At 27.9% G+C, this 14,111-nt stretch overlaps 2 protein-coding genes across 2 annotated transcripts in view; one reads left to right on the forward strand and one right to left on the reverse strand.

Moving 5' to 3' along the window:
- Nucleotides 1-9,074, reverse strand: part of LOC113373650 — a 33,047-nt gene extending 23,973 nt beyond the window's left edge. The window contains exons 1-16 of the mRNA XM_026613934.1: nucleotides 8,900-9,074; nucleotides 8,494-8,811; nucleotides 7,341-7,417; nucleotides 6,659-6,787; nucleotides 6,216-6,436; nucleotides 4,884-5,067; nucleotides 4,592-4,754; nucleotides 4,249-4,476; nucleotides 3,929-4,177; nucleotides 3,347-3,540; nucleotides 2,941-3,248; nucleotides 2,511-2,630; nucleotides 2,272-2,352; nucleotides 2,028-2,183; nucleotides 1,468-1,862; nucleotides 6-37 (exon numbers count right to left, since the gene is read on the reverse strand). Of these exons, the coding sequence (XP_026469719.1) occupies nucleotides 6-37; nucleotides 1,468-1,862; nucleotides 2,028-2,183; nucleotides 2,272-2,352; nucleotides 2,511-2,630; nucleotides 2,941-3,248; nucleotides 3,347-3,540; nucleotides 3,929-4,177; nucleotides 4,249-4,476; nucleotides 4,592-4,754; nucleotides 4,884-5,067; nucleotides 6,216-6,436; nucleotides 6,659-6,787; nucleotides 7,341-7,417; nucleotides 8,494-8,791 (2,835 nt within the window). The 5' untranslated portion in view covers nucleotides 8,792-8,811; nucleotides 8,900-9,074. The remainder of the gene's footprint in view (nucleotides 1-5; nucleotides 38-1,467; nucleotides 1,863-2,027; nucleotides 2,184-2,271; nucleotides 2,353-2,510; nucleotides 2,631-2,940; nucleotides 3,249-3,346; nucleotides 3,541-3,928; nucleotides 4,178-4,248; nucleotides 4,477-4,591; nucleotides 4,755-4,883; nucleotides 5,068-6,215; nucleotides 6,437-6,658; nucleotides 6,788-7,340; nucleotides 7,418-8,493; nucleotides 8,812-8,899) is intronic.
- A 416-nt stretch (nucleotides 9,075-9,490) lies between these two features.
- LOC113373651 (DNA repair and recombination protein RAD54-like) lies at nucleotides 9,491-12,126 on the forward strand. Its single transcript, XM_026613935.1, has 5 exons — nucleotides 9,491-9,674; nucleotides 9,811-10,012; nucleotides 10,380-10,659; nucleotides 10,726-10,837; nucleotides 11,312-12,126. The coding sequence occupies exons 1-5, from the start codon at nucleotides 9,540-9,542 to the stop codon at nucleotides 12,020-12,022; spliced, it is 1,440 nt and encodes a 479-aa protein (XP_026469720.1). The 5' UTR covers nucleotides 9,491-9,539; the 3' UTR covers nucleotides 12,023-12,126.
- The last annotated feature ends 1,985 nt before the right edge of the window (nucleotides 12,127-14,111 follow it).

The raw sequence follows: 14,111 nt of genomic DNA on the forward strand, positions 1-14,111 counted from the left end.
TATTTGCGATAGCTGCCTCCACTGCGAGAACGCTTGCCTGATAAAAGAAAGATTTTATGTCATAACTTTTGATATATTATTGTCTTTATCAAAATATCTTTAGCAATTATGTTTACTCAAATAGCAACAGCATAAAGAATTGTATTTTTTGTTTTGGACAAAAACGATTACCTAATAATAAGTAGAATTTTAAACTAGGATGCCCCTTGCGCAGTTTTTATTGTTCACTCAAGCTAAGTTTGTTAACACATATGGGCTAAATTTTTGTTCTACATAAAAAAAATAGTGAAATAATCATTAAACCTATATATGCAATTTTTTACTTTCAATATTTCGGTATATAAGGGGGTCTTCCTATGTGATGGGTTGAAAAAATCGATTTTTTTCTTTTTTCATATTTCGGTAGATTTACCTTTAAAAATAACATATTAAAATTTCAAATCAATATCTCAAATAGTTTGAGTTACAGCTATTTAAAAAGTATACATATAGTATATAGTACAACGATCATTTTATCTTTAAACTGTGTTTTTCAAACTTTCCTCCATTGTATCTCAGAAACGGCTGGACCGAATTACTTGAAATTTACAGGACACACTAAATATATTTAAACGCATGAAATGAACTTTTATCATCAAACTTCGATTTTTTTATAGCAAAAACAAAAAAAAATACGCCTAATTTGCAACTTTTATTTCAAATGCTTATCAAAAATCCAATTTTTTTTATATTCAGTTGATTATAGGTCATTCCGTGCTTTTAAGCCTACAAATTAAAACGCCGTTTATTTTATTTTTTTCTGATAAGCCAATCAGCCGGAATCGTGGAGGAAGTGGGAGCTCTTTTTTTCGAGGCGGGGGTGTTCAGAGCGCTGTAACTCTAGTTTGACTGAATATTTTTAGCTGAAATTTTATATTTATACTGTTCAAATATGTGTTAATAAATGATAAAAAACTTGAAGCTCTAAATATTTACTGGTCGTAGAAAAAAAATCCTAAAATATCCCTAAAAAACAGGCCGTCACATAGGAAGACCCCCTTAATGAATTATGTATCTTTGAAATCACAGTAAACTTTAATGTTTGCACTTCTGGCCCTAAATATTGATCGTGGTGTCTTGATTCCACTACAAAATTAAAATTTATGCATAATCTTATAAAAAATAAGCCATAAATATTTGGTGTATTATTGAAAAATTTGGAATGTGACCTAAAAAAGCCATAGAATGTTAATAAAGTTCATATATAATCAAAGGAGCAATATAAATTTGATAATTGAGTACTAGGATAATATGTTGACATATTTAAAAAGAAATCTTAAAATGTAAAAACATTTAAATAAAACTTATTAAATAAAAATAATATTAATTATTTTTTAACTTAATAAATTTTTTTTTTAACACATGGACATGATCCTTGTAATAATAATCATTGTATGACGGTTTGTGAAATAAATGAATAAGCATTACCTCTGCTGGATCTGGATCTTGATCTACTGCTGCCTGATCTATAATTTCTGGGCTTAGATCTGCTACGAGATTTTCTATCCATGAGTGATGGGTCATCCTTTGACAATGCTGGTGGTGGCTCTTCAACCAATCTGAAATTCCCAAATTTATCCAAAACTACATTTCCTTTAGGCTGCTGTTTTGGTGAAGGCGGTTTTAATTCCTCAGGTTTTCTTGAAGGGGGCGGAGGTGGAGGGGCTGCCTTAGATGATGATTTGCGCGCCATTTTGCTTTCAGTCGGGGTTGGCGGTAATGCAATATTATTTGTCGCTTTCATTTCATCTTCAGATTCAGAAGCCGCAAAAGGATAAGATTTCACCAGCTTATTTTTAGAAGTCTCTTGTTTCGCAGCAAATCTAAAATATAGTATAATTAAGAATACTGTTGAAATACATGTGAAAGTGTAGTAATTAAATTATACTGAATAATCATTACTGCCTGCCTACAGTGAATAATAATGATAGACTTCTAAACTGCATATTTATTTGTATGACAGTAATATTTTCCATATTGAATATTACCTATTATCTTTCCCAAATTGCATTTTCCATTTCCCTTCCACTGAATCAGGTTCTGGAGGATAATTTTCAAGATGCGGAGGAGCATTCTTATGTTCTCTTCTGCCTAGATTATTGTGATCAGGTGATTCTTCATGTAAACTCATTTGCGATCCAGACCTTAAAAAAAAGAAAAATATGATAGTGCAAAAAACATCACATAAATATTGAACATATAGAATCACCACCTTATCCTTTTTATACAAACCTTTTAGAAATGGGGTCTTTTTCCATTTTAGCATAATAAGCATTCAATTTTGTCTCCAATTCATCCAAATCATCTAGATCTCTGAAAAGAAAATCAAGAATTGAAATAAAACTACAAATATATTTTGGGAAAATCCGGTTTACCAATGACATTTGTTCATTAAGAAAACATTTAAATAAAAACAAAAGTCAATGATAAAAGTAATTGTTGTTACACAAGGGATTTTCACTGAAACTAACTTTGAAATTGGATTGAACATTTTGTCATCATCAGTGCTGATATTTCTAGATCGATGTTTTTTAGAAGCGTTGTTCATTTCATCTAATATCTCTCCATGTTTGTGAGAAGATAATTCTTTTCTGGAACAAAATATATAGGAACTGAATGAAATACTAATCATAGTAAAAATGAGATAACTCCAGACAAACCGCACTCAGAAAGCTGGAACGTCATAACAGTGATTAATATAAATGATAAAAACATCTTATCATGTAGCATCTTATAAATTTTTAGCATATATGATTTTACCAATCTTGATGTGATTTTTTCAAGCGATCTCACATGCCGTTCAATTCTACTAATTCACAAACTTCATACACAACTATTGAGACTTCTACAATGATCTGTAATTTGCATTAAGTATTTCATATGAAAAAATATATTATTTACCTTAAAGCATCTCTGAACTTTTTGCTTTCCATTTGTTGTTCAAATTCTCTAAGATCAAATGGGCGACCTCTTTTCATTGCCTTTCGCTCTTTACGTTCACGTTCTTTGCGTTTGCGTTTGCTTTCCTTTTTAACTTTACCACCAGATTTATCTTTCTTGTTCTTTTTTCTCTTAGGTTTCGCTACTGAGGATTCTGATTCAGCCAGAATTGTCTTTTGTTTTTTAAACCTCGCAGTTTCTTCTAAAAACTTGCGAACTTTCTCTTCATAGTCAGAATCTTCACGGGTCATCTCTAAGAATTTTCGAACCTAAGAGAAGAATGAGTCATATTTCACTAATAGGAAAAAATTTGAAAGTATTTAAAATTTAATATTAAAACAATGTCTCTCCACTGAATAATATCTACCTTATTTTCGTAATCATCTCCTTGTGGAGCACCTTTATTGAACTGCAAAGTATTTGATGCAGTATTACTGTGTGGTTGTTGGGGATCCATCAAAGCCATACGTTTACTCAAAGGTGAAAGAGAACCTCTTGCTTTAGAATGATCACGAGAAGAACGCTTTTTCTTTCGCCTTTTACCACCTTCATTATCAGAGCCTATTTAAAGAAATGTAGTATATCAAACATCAAATAGTATTTTAATTTAAGGACAAAAGATTGAATAAATAATATATTGAGGAGAAAATAATGAAATATAAAACAATGAATATATACTTTATGTATTTGTTACTTATATTTATTCCAAAAATTTTAGTATTATTCAAAGAATTATAATTGTTGTTATTAAGGATATACTGGAAAATATCACAACCTTTACTTTTTATTTTTTTGTAGCACAAAAAGAAATTAATTTTGTATTATTATTACTCAACAAGATTACAATGTGAAACTAATTTGAAACTTTACAGACCATTGTGGAACCCCTATCTTAATATTTAAACTGTTTAAAAGAAATGTCACCCTGTATATTTGTATATACACACACCTGTTGAGCTAGAACTGTTTTCTGAACTACTTTCGGAGCTACTATCACTGCTTTGTGAACTGTCAGAAGAGCTACTACTAGAAGTAGTGCTAGAGTTGTTCCGTCTTTTCTTCATTTTTGAGCCCTTTTTCTTCTTTTTCTTACCAGACCCATCCTTACGACTTTCATTCCCATCATCTTCAAGATTGGATTGTCTAGATACCAGGTTTGGTAAAAGCAATTCTCCAGCATCGATTAATGGTTTGACCGCTGCAACCAAAATGTTACTTAGTAAAATTATATATGTATATTGTAATATTTGATAAACTATGAAAACAAACCTCCACTTTTGTTCTTCAAGTATTCAATAGAACTTTTAGCTTCTTCGTGGTATGGAATAATTGCTAAACAATCTTGATAAGCTTTTCTGGCTTCATCATATTTATGATCGTCCTCATAGCTTCGACCTAAAGCGACTAATGTTTCTCCCATATATTTTCTTGCATTAGCATGACCAGGATTTAATTTCAATGCGTTTTCGAAGTCTTCTATGGCTTTCTTAAAGGATCCTGAAATAATAATATAAAATAAATATTTTAATTTCAAAGAGATATATTTATATTATAAATAAAGTGATAATAAGTGAATAATAAATTAAGTGATATTTTGTGAAACTGGTATTACCTGTATTAGCATATAATGCACCCCTTGCAACTAATCCTTCTACATTTCTTGGATCTATAGAGAGAGCTTTATTTAGGCAACCAAAAGCTTCAGTATGCCGATTGGATTTGAAATGTTCAATTCCTTCAGCAACAGAACGGAAAGCCCATTTACTTGCCTGAGCCTACACACAATATGGATATATTAACATTTGTATTTTACTACATATCACTAACATTAGAAGAAAGTAATGAATCAAAAATTATATTAAAATTATTAAATATAATGCATTGCAAAATGTTTAGTATAATACCTGTCGTAATTCATTAACATATTCCTGCTGAGGAAAACGTTTTCTGAAGGCTTTCATATTTGAATGATTTTCTGATCCAAGGCCCAAAATATCAGATAGATATTGAATGCAAGTTGGATTGTTGAATCCAGGACATTTTGAAAGCATTGCATGGTAAGTCTCCCCTTTTGCATCAAGAGCTTTCCTAACATAAAAACAGTTAATAGAATAAAATTTAAGTTCTACGATTTGGATTTCATGCTAAATAAATTTGGCACATTGTAGTATTTGCATCAAGCCCTTCAATTGTTATTAATTATGCAATATAGGTCATAAGTTTTGATTTTTGCCATTGTATGTTGAACCATAAACACTCTTGGTGATACATTCTGTATTAATTTCTCTTTTGAGAAAAGATTGTTGAATATTCATAAAACTTTGCTATAAAGCTGCTTAGACAGAGACTTCTACTGAGATAAACAAATCTACAATTTGAAGATTCAAATGTAAAAGATCGAATATTATTGTAATAAAAATATATTTAAAAACCAAGTTTTATAAAACATGTTTCAAAAGACAATGCATCTTAGTTAATTCCTCACCTTCATTTTTGCTAGAGATATAAAACGACCATGAATATTTTATGTAATGAGCATCAAATAGTATCATTTTTTCAACAAGTCACAGAGTTAGCTCTTATCAGTATATTTGGATTGTATTTTATTTGAAAGTCAAATAGATCAAATAGAAATTTGCACATGTTGCACATCAGATTTGCAAATCTAATACCTGAAAAGTTAACTAAAAACGGCCCTAACCCCACTGGCATATTTCATTATCCATGGATTTGAGCATTTTTCAATTCTCATTTTGTTTAGTTATCCATTTTATCAGAATATTTTCATTCCTTCTGTTTTATAACATATAGTGTATGATTTTTCATTAAACATAAATATTTAGTATTGGGCTTTCTGCAATATTAAATAAAATCATTTAATACTAGCAACATTACATTTAAATGCGCAAACATTTGAAACATTTTTGAGAAATAATTGTGAGCTTATGGAAAATATGAACAAAAAAAATATATACAATATTTGGTTGTTCAGTAGGTGTAGCACATATTGAACAATTTCATTTAACGTCATACAATGTAAATAAAACAAACTCATACTAGAACAAACTATATGGAATATTTTGTATCAAAATAATTACCAACACACCTCAAAGTATTTTGTGAAACTAGAAAACATTTTGAATAGTTTGTTGTTCAAATGTTGTAAATTGATTCCCAAGTTAGTTCTATAAGAAATTTTAAATTGATGAGTACTAAAAATAATTCTCTGAACATACTTGTACATATTAGGATAGTCATCGGCATGAATTAATCCAAGGGGAGGAGCAGTTGGGTCTTCAGTATGGCGCATTGACCCCTTCATGCCTACGGACATTTTATCGGTGTCTGGAATTACTTCTAGAACCTCACAAATGACAGTATCGTTTACGGCATAGCCACGTGTAGTATTCTTCTTCACATCGAAAGCTGGTATTGTATTTGACATAGAACAGAATGCCTGTCATAAGATAAAATATTGTTTAAGTGTTTATTGTAAATTTTCAGTTGATGTGAAAGTATGTAAATAAATAAATAGAGCGAGCAAACACAAATTAAGAATAAAACAGAAATCATGATGAGCTAACTATGTACAAATGTATTTCTTGGAATTTTTGATCTTTTGTGGAATCTTACTAATGAATAATCATTTTGAATTATTTGAAAATCAGTAAACACTTACCTTGACATTAATATCAGCAACAAATCGACAACTAGAACCTTGGCCAACTGTACATAAAATCTTGAGAAGCATCCCTGAAGTACTTTTGTTAATAATGGTGCCCATAACTAAATCACCAGCCTTTACAACCTGCTTAACAAAACTCTTTTAGAAAGGAATATATAACAGATTAATTCAAATAAAGCAAAATAAAAATATGTAGGAACTGCAGAATATCAATTCAAACCAAAATAAAATAACTCAAACTTATTTAAGTGGTTGAATTAACATTTGCACTGAAATATTAATATAGAATACCTTCTAAAACCTTCAACATACATAAATGTTCAATATGGTTTTATTTATCATTCGAACATTGATATTATACCAATATATTTTATTACATCAATTGTCTCTAAAGGTAGCACTTTTTTACAAACATTATGCAATATATGTATATGTATGTTTTCATTCTTCACAAAACATAGCGTTTCATTCAACATATAAAAAAAAAACTGCAGACAAATATAAATTCTCGCATTTAATACCTAAAGAATAAAAAATCATGTCAAATAAAATAGTTGGAATATTAATAATGTAAGATTTTCCCACTATTTATATATTGAATATATGTAAACTTTCCCAGCATATGCTGTTACAATCATGTTTGTAAAAATACTCATGAACCAATTTCAAAATTCACCTCAAAAAAGTGCCTTTGCCTATTTGTTTTATCCATGTTCATAAATAGTTCAAATGGTGGGAGCACCGCATATATCTCTGAAAAAACATTGAACTGTATTAGTATTTTACTTCTGACATAAAATATTTATAAAATTGTTTATATCACTAAAATCAGTGTTAATATCCACATTAAATGCAAAATCAATTATTAACCTATGTTGCGAATATATTATAGACCAATTCAGATTTGGAAATAATATGGTATTACCTAGGTACATTCATACAATATTTAACAACAATTACTACGCATTAATTACTAGCACAATTACTAGTATGACTGTAAATTCGTTGAAATTAATTAAATTTTGTAAAAAAAAACATGCTGAAAATCTAATTTCAAATCACGTTTAAATAAACAAAATTTAATAGATATATTGAGAAAGAAGGCCATGATTACAACAAAGATCGACCAAATTCATATATGCTGTCGGTAAAGATGTTTATAAATACACATTAATTGAGAACTGAAAAATAATTTTAGAATGTTCATAACCCTAATTACATAGAAAAGTTAATACAAAAAATTACAGTATTTTTATTATTATATATAATAAATTTCATATATATACACAGTAGAATCTCACTAATCTGGCACTATTAAAAACCAGAGCACCCAGGTATAGTGGAATGTTCGGATTACTAGATTATAGGAAAAATGTTATAGACGCTTTGTTTATAATAGTATAAACAAATACAAACATTTATTGCGACCATTTAATTGTATAAAAAACTATAATGCATTAAAATTAATTTATCACAATGATATTATTAGATTTTTTTTTGACATTCACAATAAATGAGAATATTTTTTTGTAAAAAATAAAAGAATGTATTTCATAGATGGATTAATGTATTTTTGTAATATTTCAAAAACAGGGGAGGTGAATTAGCTTACAAGTGTCGATATCATAAAAAATGATCGAGAGTTTGTAGTAAATAATTTTAAATAATATAATATCGTAATAGATTGTGCATATGTATATATACTCCTTTTCATATATTTTATGAAAAATCAATAACCACCGAGTTAACTATTAAGAAGTTTAAAACCCTATTATAACACTCAAGTATTAATGACGACATTTTAAATGTAAAAATGTTTGGTAACTTACTTTCACTGTCCTTGTCATCGATTTTAGGCTTTTCAGTAGGAGTCAAATCTTGTAGCAAATCGACATCGAATAAAAAACTAGCTTTCTTGGCTATAAACTGCTGCAGTTTCAATCTCTTTCCCCGGTCTTGAAAACTTAAGAATTTTTGCCTAACTTGATATTCTGCATAATCAGGTGTGGGAACGCCAATTTTATATAAATCATTTTCGCCACGTTCGCTCTCCCATATTTTCTGTAGTTGTTGTCCATGATAATTTAAGGATTTGGCTATTAAAGCCGCGGATAATTGCGTCTCCATTTCCAAATATTAGTAATATCCTAGAGAATGGACATGTTTGTGAGGCATAAGATAAAACGCCGATACAAAATGGCGCTGAAAATGATTAAATGACGAGCTTTTGCTTACCTAAAATATTAAGTATGTCCTCACGATCACGTAGCTCTAATATCATTTCTAATTTCATCAATAATTCAATTGTTGCGGTACATGCCACAACTAATATTTAACACTTTTCACTACTTCTCATGCGTATATTATATTTAACACTAGCCTGTACAAGTCTATAACAAACACTTCTTCTTCAAACACCATCAACTGTGCGACTATCGATCGGAAAACTGTGTTGCCAGATGCCACCTAAATGCACGATGTACAACATAACAAACTTAAAATATTAATCATTTAGCGCAATTTAGCGTAAGATGGCAACATAACCTATCTAACCAATTTTTATTTCTTTGTTTACATTTTAACGTCAAAATGAATGTTAATCAAGTTTTTGTTTTTAATATTATTTTACCTTTAACACGTCGTGTACTAATCTGCAAATAATACTTGAAATACCAAAATTGCTACTAAAATATTTTTCATAATGCCCGTTACAGAATATTTTTGAGGTTATGAAGACTTTTTAGAACATTGATCATATAAAAGTTATATATCTCTTCAAAAATAATTTGCTATTGCCCATATTTATTTGTAATCTCTATCATTTTTATTATAAAATATTTGTGAAATTCTCTTAAAAGAGAAATTTCTATCAAATATGTTGCACTTAGGAAAAAGAAACAATCCATTTCCTTGTTTCATATCACCGACTATAGCAAATCAATTGAAATATCATCAAATTCAAGGTTTGAGATTTTTGTACAAGAACTTTATAAATGTGTGTAAGAAAAATGTAAATATATATATAAGCCCTATAGTAAGCATTTGTAATAGTACGTTCTGTGTTTGTACAGTAAATTACAACAATTGCTTACTTTTGGGTTGCTGCTATAATATTAACTTATTCAACTATTTAATATTTTATTCAGGATCAAGGAATAATTTTAAATGACGCCGAAGGGCTAGGGAAACGAGTCACAATTGCAGCTTTATTACATGCTTTCATAACAAACAGTTCTAAAATAATCTCTTCAGTGTTAATTTTGTGCATGAGCAAATCTCAAAGCGAAAAATGGATGTACATATTGCACACGTTTGCGGGACTTGAAACTATCTCTGTATCTGATTTTGGTATTGATCTATATAAGTATTTTCATAGTTATTTTAGTTATTGAAACATTTTCTTAAAGCTATTACTATAAGACAAAATGCCTGATTGATTGATTTACATGACACAAAATAAAAATTAGTTTATGTAGCTATACCTGCACTCCCTCTTGAATTAATTGCATCAACTGCGAAGCATTACAATACTTACCATTAGTATATTTGCTTGCTAAAACTGAAAACAAAATAATCAACACATATATTTTATTTACTCTTCATTCAATTCATCCAAACATTCTATATCATTAATATATTATTAACCTTACATAAACTTGGGATTATTATAAATTTAAGTTTTAGAACAGATATTTTGCAACTTTTTATATTTCAGAAAAATTGAAAAAAGGAATTGTAATAGAGTGTATAAAATCTAGTCATTTTGAATTAAATTGTAATTCTTCTTTCAAAGACTTCAATTGTGTTATATTGGAAGTGACCGATTCTATTAATTGGAATATGTTAAAAAAAATAATGTGTCCCGTAAGAACTCGAAAAAAAATAATAGTTACTGATACGAAGTTACGTGATGACTTACTAAAACTTTGGTCTTGCATTAGCTGCATAGATCCTGAACTGGCGGGAGATCAGTCATATTTTCTTCAGAAATTTGAGTAAATATGTTAGAATTGATATTTAGTGAATAATGTAATACTTTTCTAAGATATTTTTTTTTATAGACACAAAGATTTCAAATATGAAATGATTTTATCTGCCAGATTACGAAATATTTTATTAAGAAGAGAACTAAACGATATAGATTATAAAGATTTTCCAATAGTCGACGAAAAGGTAATACATAAAGATGTATAATATATTATATAGACATTTTTACATTTAGTATTGGTTTCAAAAGATCTATAATTTTTTACCTCCCTGACTAAATTTTACATCTTTATCCATTATTTCGAATGCGAATTCAACATAACATATCACTACTAATGTAAAGGTAAAATTTAAAACGTAAAACAGGCCAAATATTTCTATGGTAGAAAAATCATTGCTACAACTGATGAAGTTTTTCATTTTCATTTTACATTTTACGAGTTAGAGTAAACTTTCTTGTGCAGCATCAATACTTTTCAGGCAATTATTGAATTTTCGCTGGCTTTCTCAGAGTCTCATTTCTCTTTGATAAACCCAATATAGACTTTATCTAAATATAACAATAGGACAATAAGCATATAAATGTAAATAGTTAACCATTTTCTTATCTACGTAATTAACTATAATTATTTCATTAATTTTTATTTATATCTGGGTTAGGTAACTGAAATGGAGTATAAAGCATGGAAAAAAAATAAACAATTCAAATTAGTATTATCAGATTCACAATCCAGTAATTCAACCAGTGATAATAGTCAAAAGAGCAGTACAGATTCCGATACATTCAAAATACCTAACTTACCTTCTATTAACAATGAAGATGAGAATGTTTCCAATTCTATAGCTACAAATAATAATATAAAGCATCTTACTTATGTTGTTTCTACACCATTGTCAGATGAATCAATTATGCCTGAAAACGATGGCATTCAAAGCCAAAACACAAGTAATTCCAAAAAAAGTTTCCCCAAAGATATTGTATCAGCACGAGTAGTGTCTCCATCAGATTACACTTCAGATGAAACTTTTGAAGCCTTGAGTTTGATATTTCCAATAACACAAAATTGTAGAAAAAGGAGATCACCAAGAAAAAGAAAAGCAGAGACTCATCGATGGCTAGCATGCTCAAAAGATAAAATTTTAAATGAGAAAATTGATTTAATGCTTAGTTCTGATGATAGCAGCTCCGAATTAAGTCGTGAGGTTATAAATCATAACACTAGTGCTAATAAAAGCATTGATCAAAGTGATAATGAAATTTCAATTGGTTCTAAAACCAATAATTCAATGTGTTCAACTATATACCAAAGAAATAACAAAGTACAGATAAGTGAGACTGAAAGCATCTTAGAAAATATTTTTTTCTCCTGACAGAACTATTATAGCTAGCGACATCATAGACAGTTTAGTTTCCATTATTTTCACTAATAATTTAATTAATAGGTGATTTTAATCTTAAATTGGGCACTATGAGAACACCCTAATCCAATTTATATATTATCAACTATTTTTAATATTGCTAGTTATATTTGCAATTAATGGAAAAAAAATTATACAATTTTATTATATGTATATTTAATGAATACACATGAAATAAATAGTTTCATTTCTATTAATAACAACAATTTTTGGTGTACTTATAGTTATATCTTGGAAATGGAACAGTGAAATTCTTGTTTATAACAAATTGTTCAAATTGCGAAATGCATTTTATTATTTGAGATCAAATCACTGTAGTGAATTTTTAATGTAAGATAAATGAACAGTGATTATTTAATCATTTGAGTTCATTATTTTTTGATAAATTAGTCAATTTTTGTAGTAAATAAAGTATAATTAAAATTGCTGATCAATTTATTGCGTTTTGAGTTTCAAAGTTTAGAATTTTTAATATGTACTATTATACAAATTTCATAAATTTTGCTATTTAAATATATTCAATAATTTTATATACTGTATTCATTATAATATGGATTTGAAAATACTGCTCGTATTGCACACAAGTACCTTGAAGTTAAAAAAAAATTATTATAATATTCTGTATGAAGATCAATATGCCCACATTACATGGCAAAATAATAATTTGCATACTTTAACTAAATCTTGTTAATTTAATTAATTGACAATTGTTCAATGAATATAATGTTAAAACATCCGATATTTTAAAATGGAACATTCAAGAAAAATTATTATAGAGATATTCTTTCAGAAACATAGAATTTTGTAACATTATAATCGTTGATAGTTGATTAATTAAATGGGCAAGATATATTTAACTTGTACTGATTGTTAATATGTTACAAATTAAATAGGTTTACTACAGTTTTTATTACGATATTTAAAACATTTGGGAATAATGAAGATACTATAAACTATCTTTTCTTTTGTATGATATATATATATATATATATATATATATATATATATATATTTATTTGTAATATTTTTGCAGCCCAAACGTCAAATTAAAAAAAAGATTAAATAACAAAATTATTTATTCCATTAAACGTTTCGATACTTGATGTGTGTCATCATTCAGTAATCTAAAAAACATAACATAAATACAAAGTTGATCATAAATATAAATATATAAAAAGGAGGAAATTATACATACCAAACCAGGAAAAACAACAGAATAAATTAATTATGATGTAAAACTGATTGAACACTAAGTTTGTGTAAATTTTACATCTTACAAAAAATGATAAAAATTCATAGTGTGGACAAGTTAGATGTATAAATGTTAGTGCTAATTTCTAGTGTTGTGTACACATCTTAGATGTAACCTACCAACATTAATATCCACTGATGATGACATTAAATTGAATGTCGAAACGTTTGGAATTAAAGATTAATTTATAAATTTTTGCTTTTTATTTTTTGATGTATCGCCCCACAAGAACTTATATATATATATATATATATATATATATATATATATATATATATATATATATATATATGTATATACATATAATGTATATATACCAAAACATTCAATTTGTGTTCAATTGTTAAAATAGTTGTATTTTAAGTCACATATAAAATTATTCTAATTCTTAATACAAGATAATAATCTCTAAAATTAATTATTTCGATGATAATTTTCAACAGGCTACTACTTAAAAAATCATTATATTACTTTGTTGTGAGCTTAAATTTCCTTTCCAAGTTATAGATCATTAGCAAAACTCTATTTAAACCCAGGATATGTCTCTTTAATTAATGTTATAGTTTTAATTTAATATAGTAAAATTAAATGTTAGAACATTTATCCACATAATGTGCTGCAGGAAAGAAGCAGCTCCTAACACAATAATGTATTGATCGATTAAGAATAGTGCCATCAATATGTTACAGTCTCTCATTGCAAAAGGCTTTAAAAACGCAATACCATAAATTTTTCTTATAATCTAAACATCAAATAGATTTAAAATTGTGATTATAAATTCATTACTGT

Source organism: Ctenocephalides felis, unplaced genomic scaffold (assembly GCF_003426905.1).
Source record: "Ctenocephalides felis isolate EL2017-DRISC unplaced genomic scaffold, ASM342690v1 CF-g0.4_SCAFFOLD_01604, whole genome shotgun sequence".
Classification (NCBI taxonomy): Eukaryota; Metazoa; Arthropoda; class Insecta; order Siphonaptera; family Pulicidae; genus Ctenocephalides; species Ctenocephalides felis.

What these genes read in the sequence shown, in the direction of transcription:
- LOC113373651 (XM_026613935.1), top strand. Translation starts at nt 9,540, where the DNA reads ATGTTGCACTTAGGAAAAAGAAACAATCCATTTCCTTGTTTCATATCA. An exon ending in TAAATGTGTGTAAGAAAAAT is followed by an intron (nt 9,675 to 9,810) that starts GTAAATATATAT and finishes TATTTTATTCAG; the next exon opens with GATCAAGGAATAATTTTAAA. An exon ending in TATTTTCTTCAGAAATTTGA is followed by an intron (nt 10,660 to 10,725) that starts GTAAATATGTTA and finishes TTTTTTTTATAG; the next exon opens with ACACAAAGATTTCAAATATG.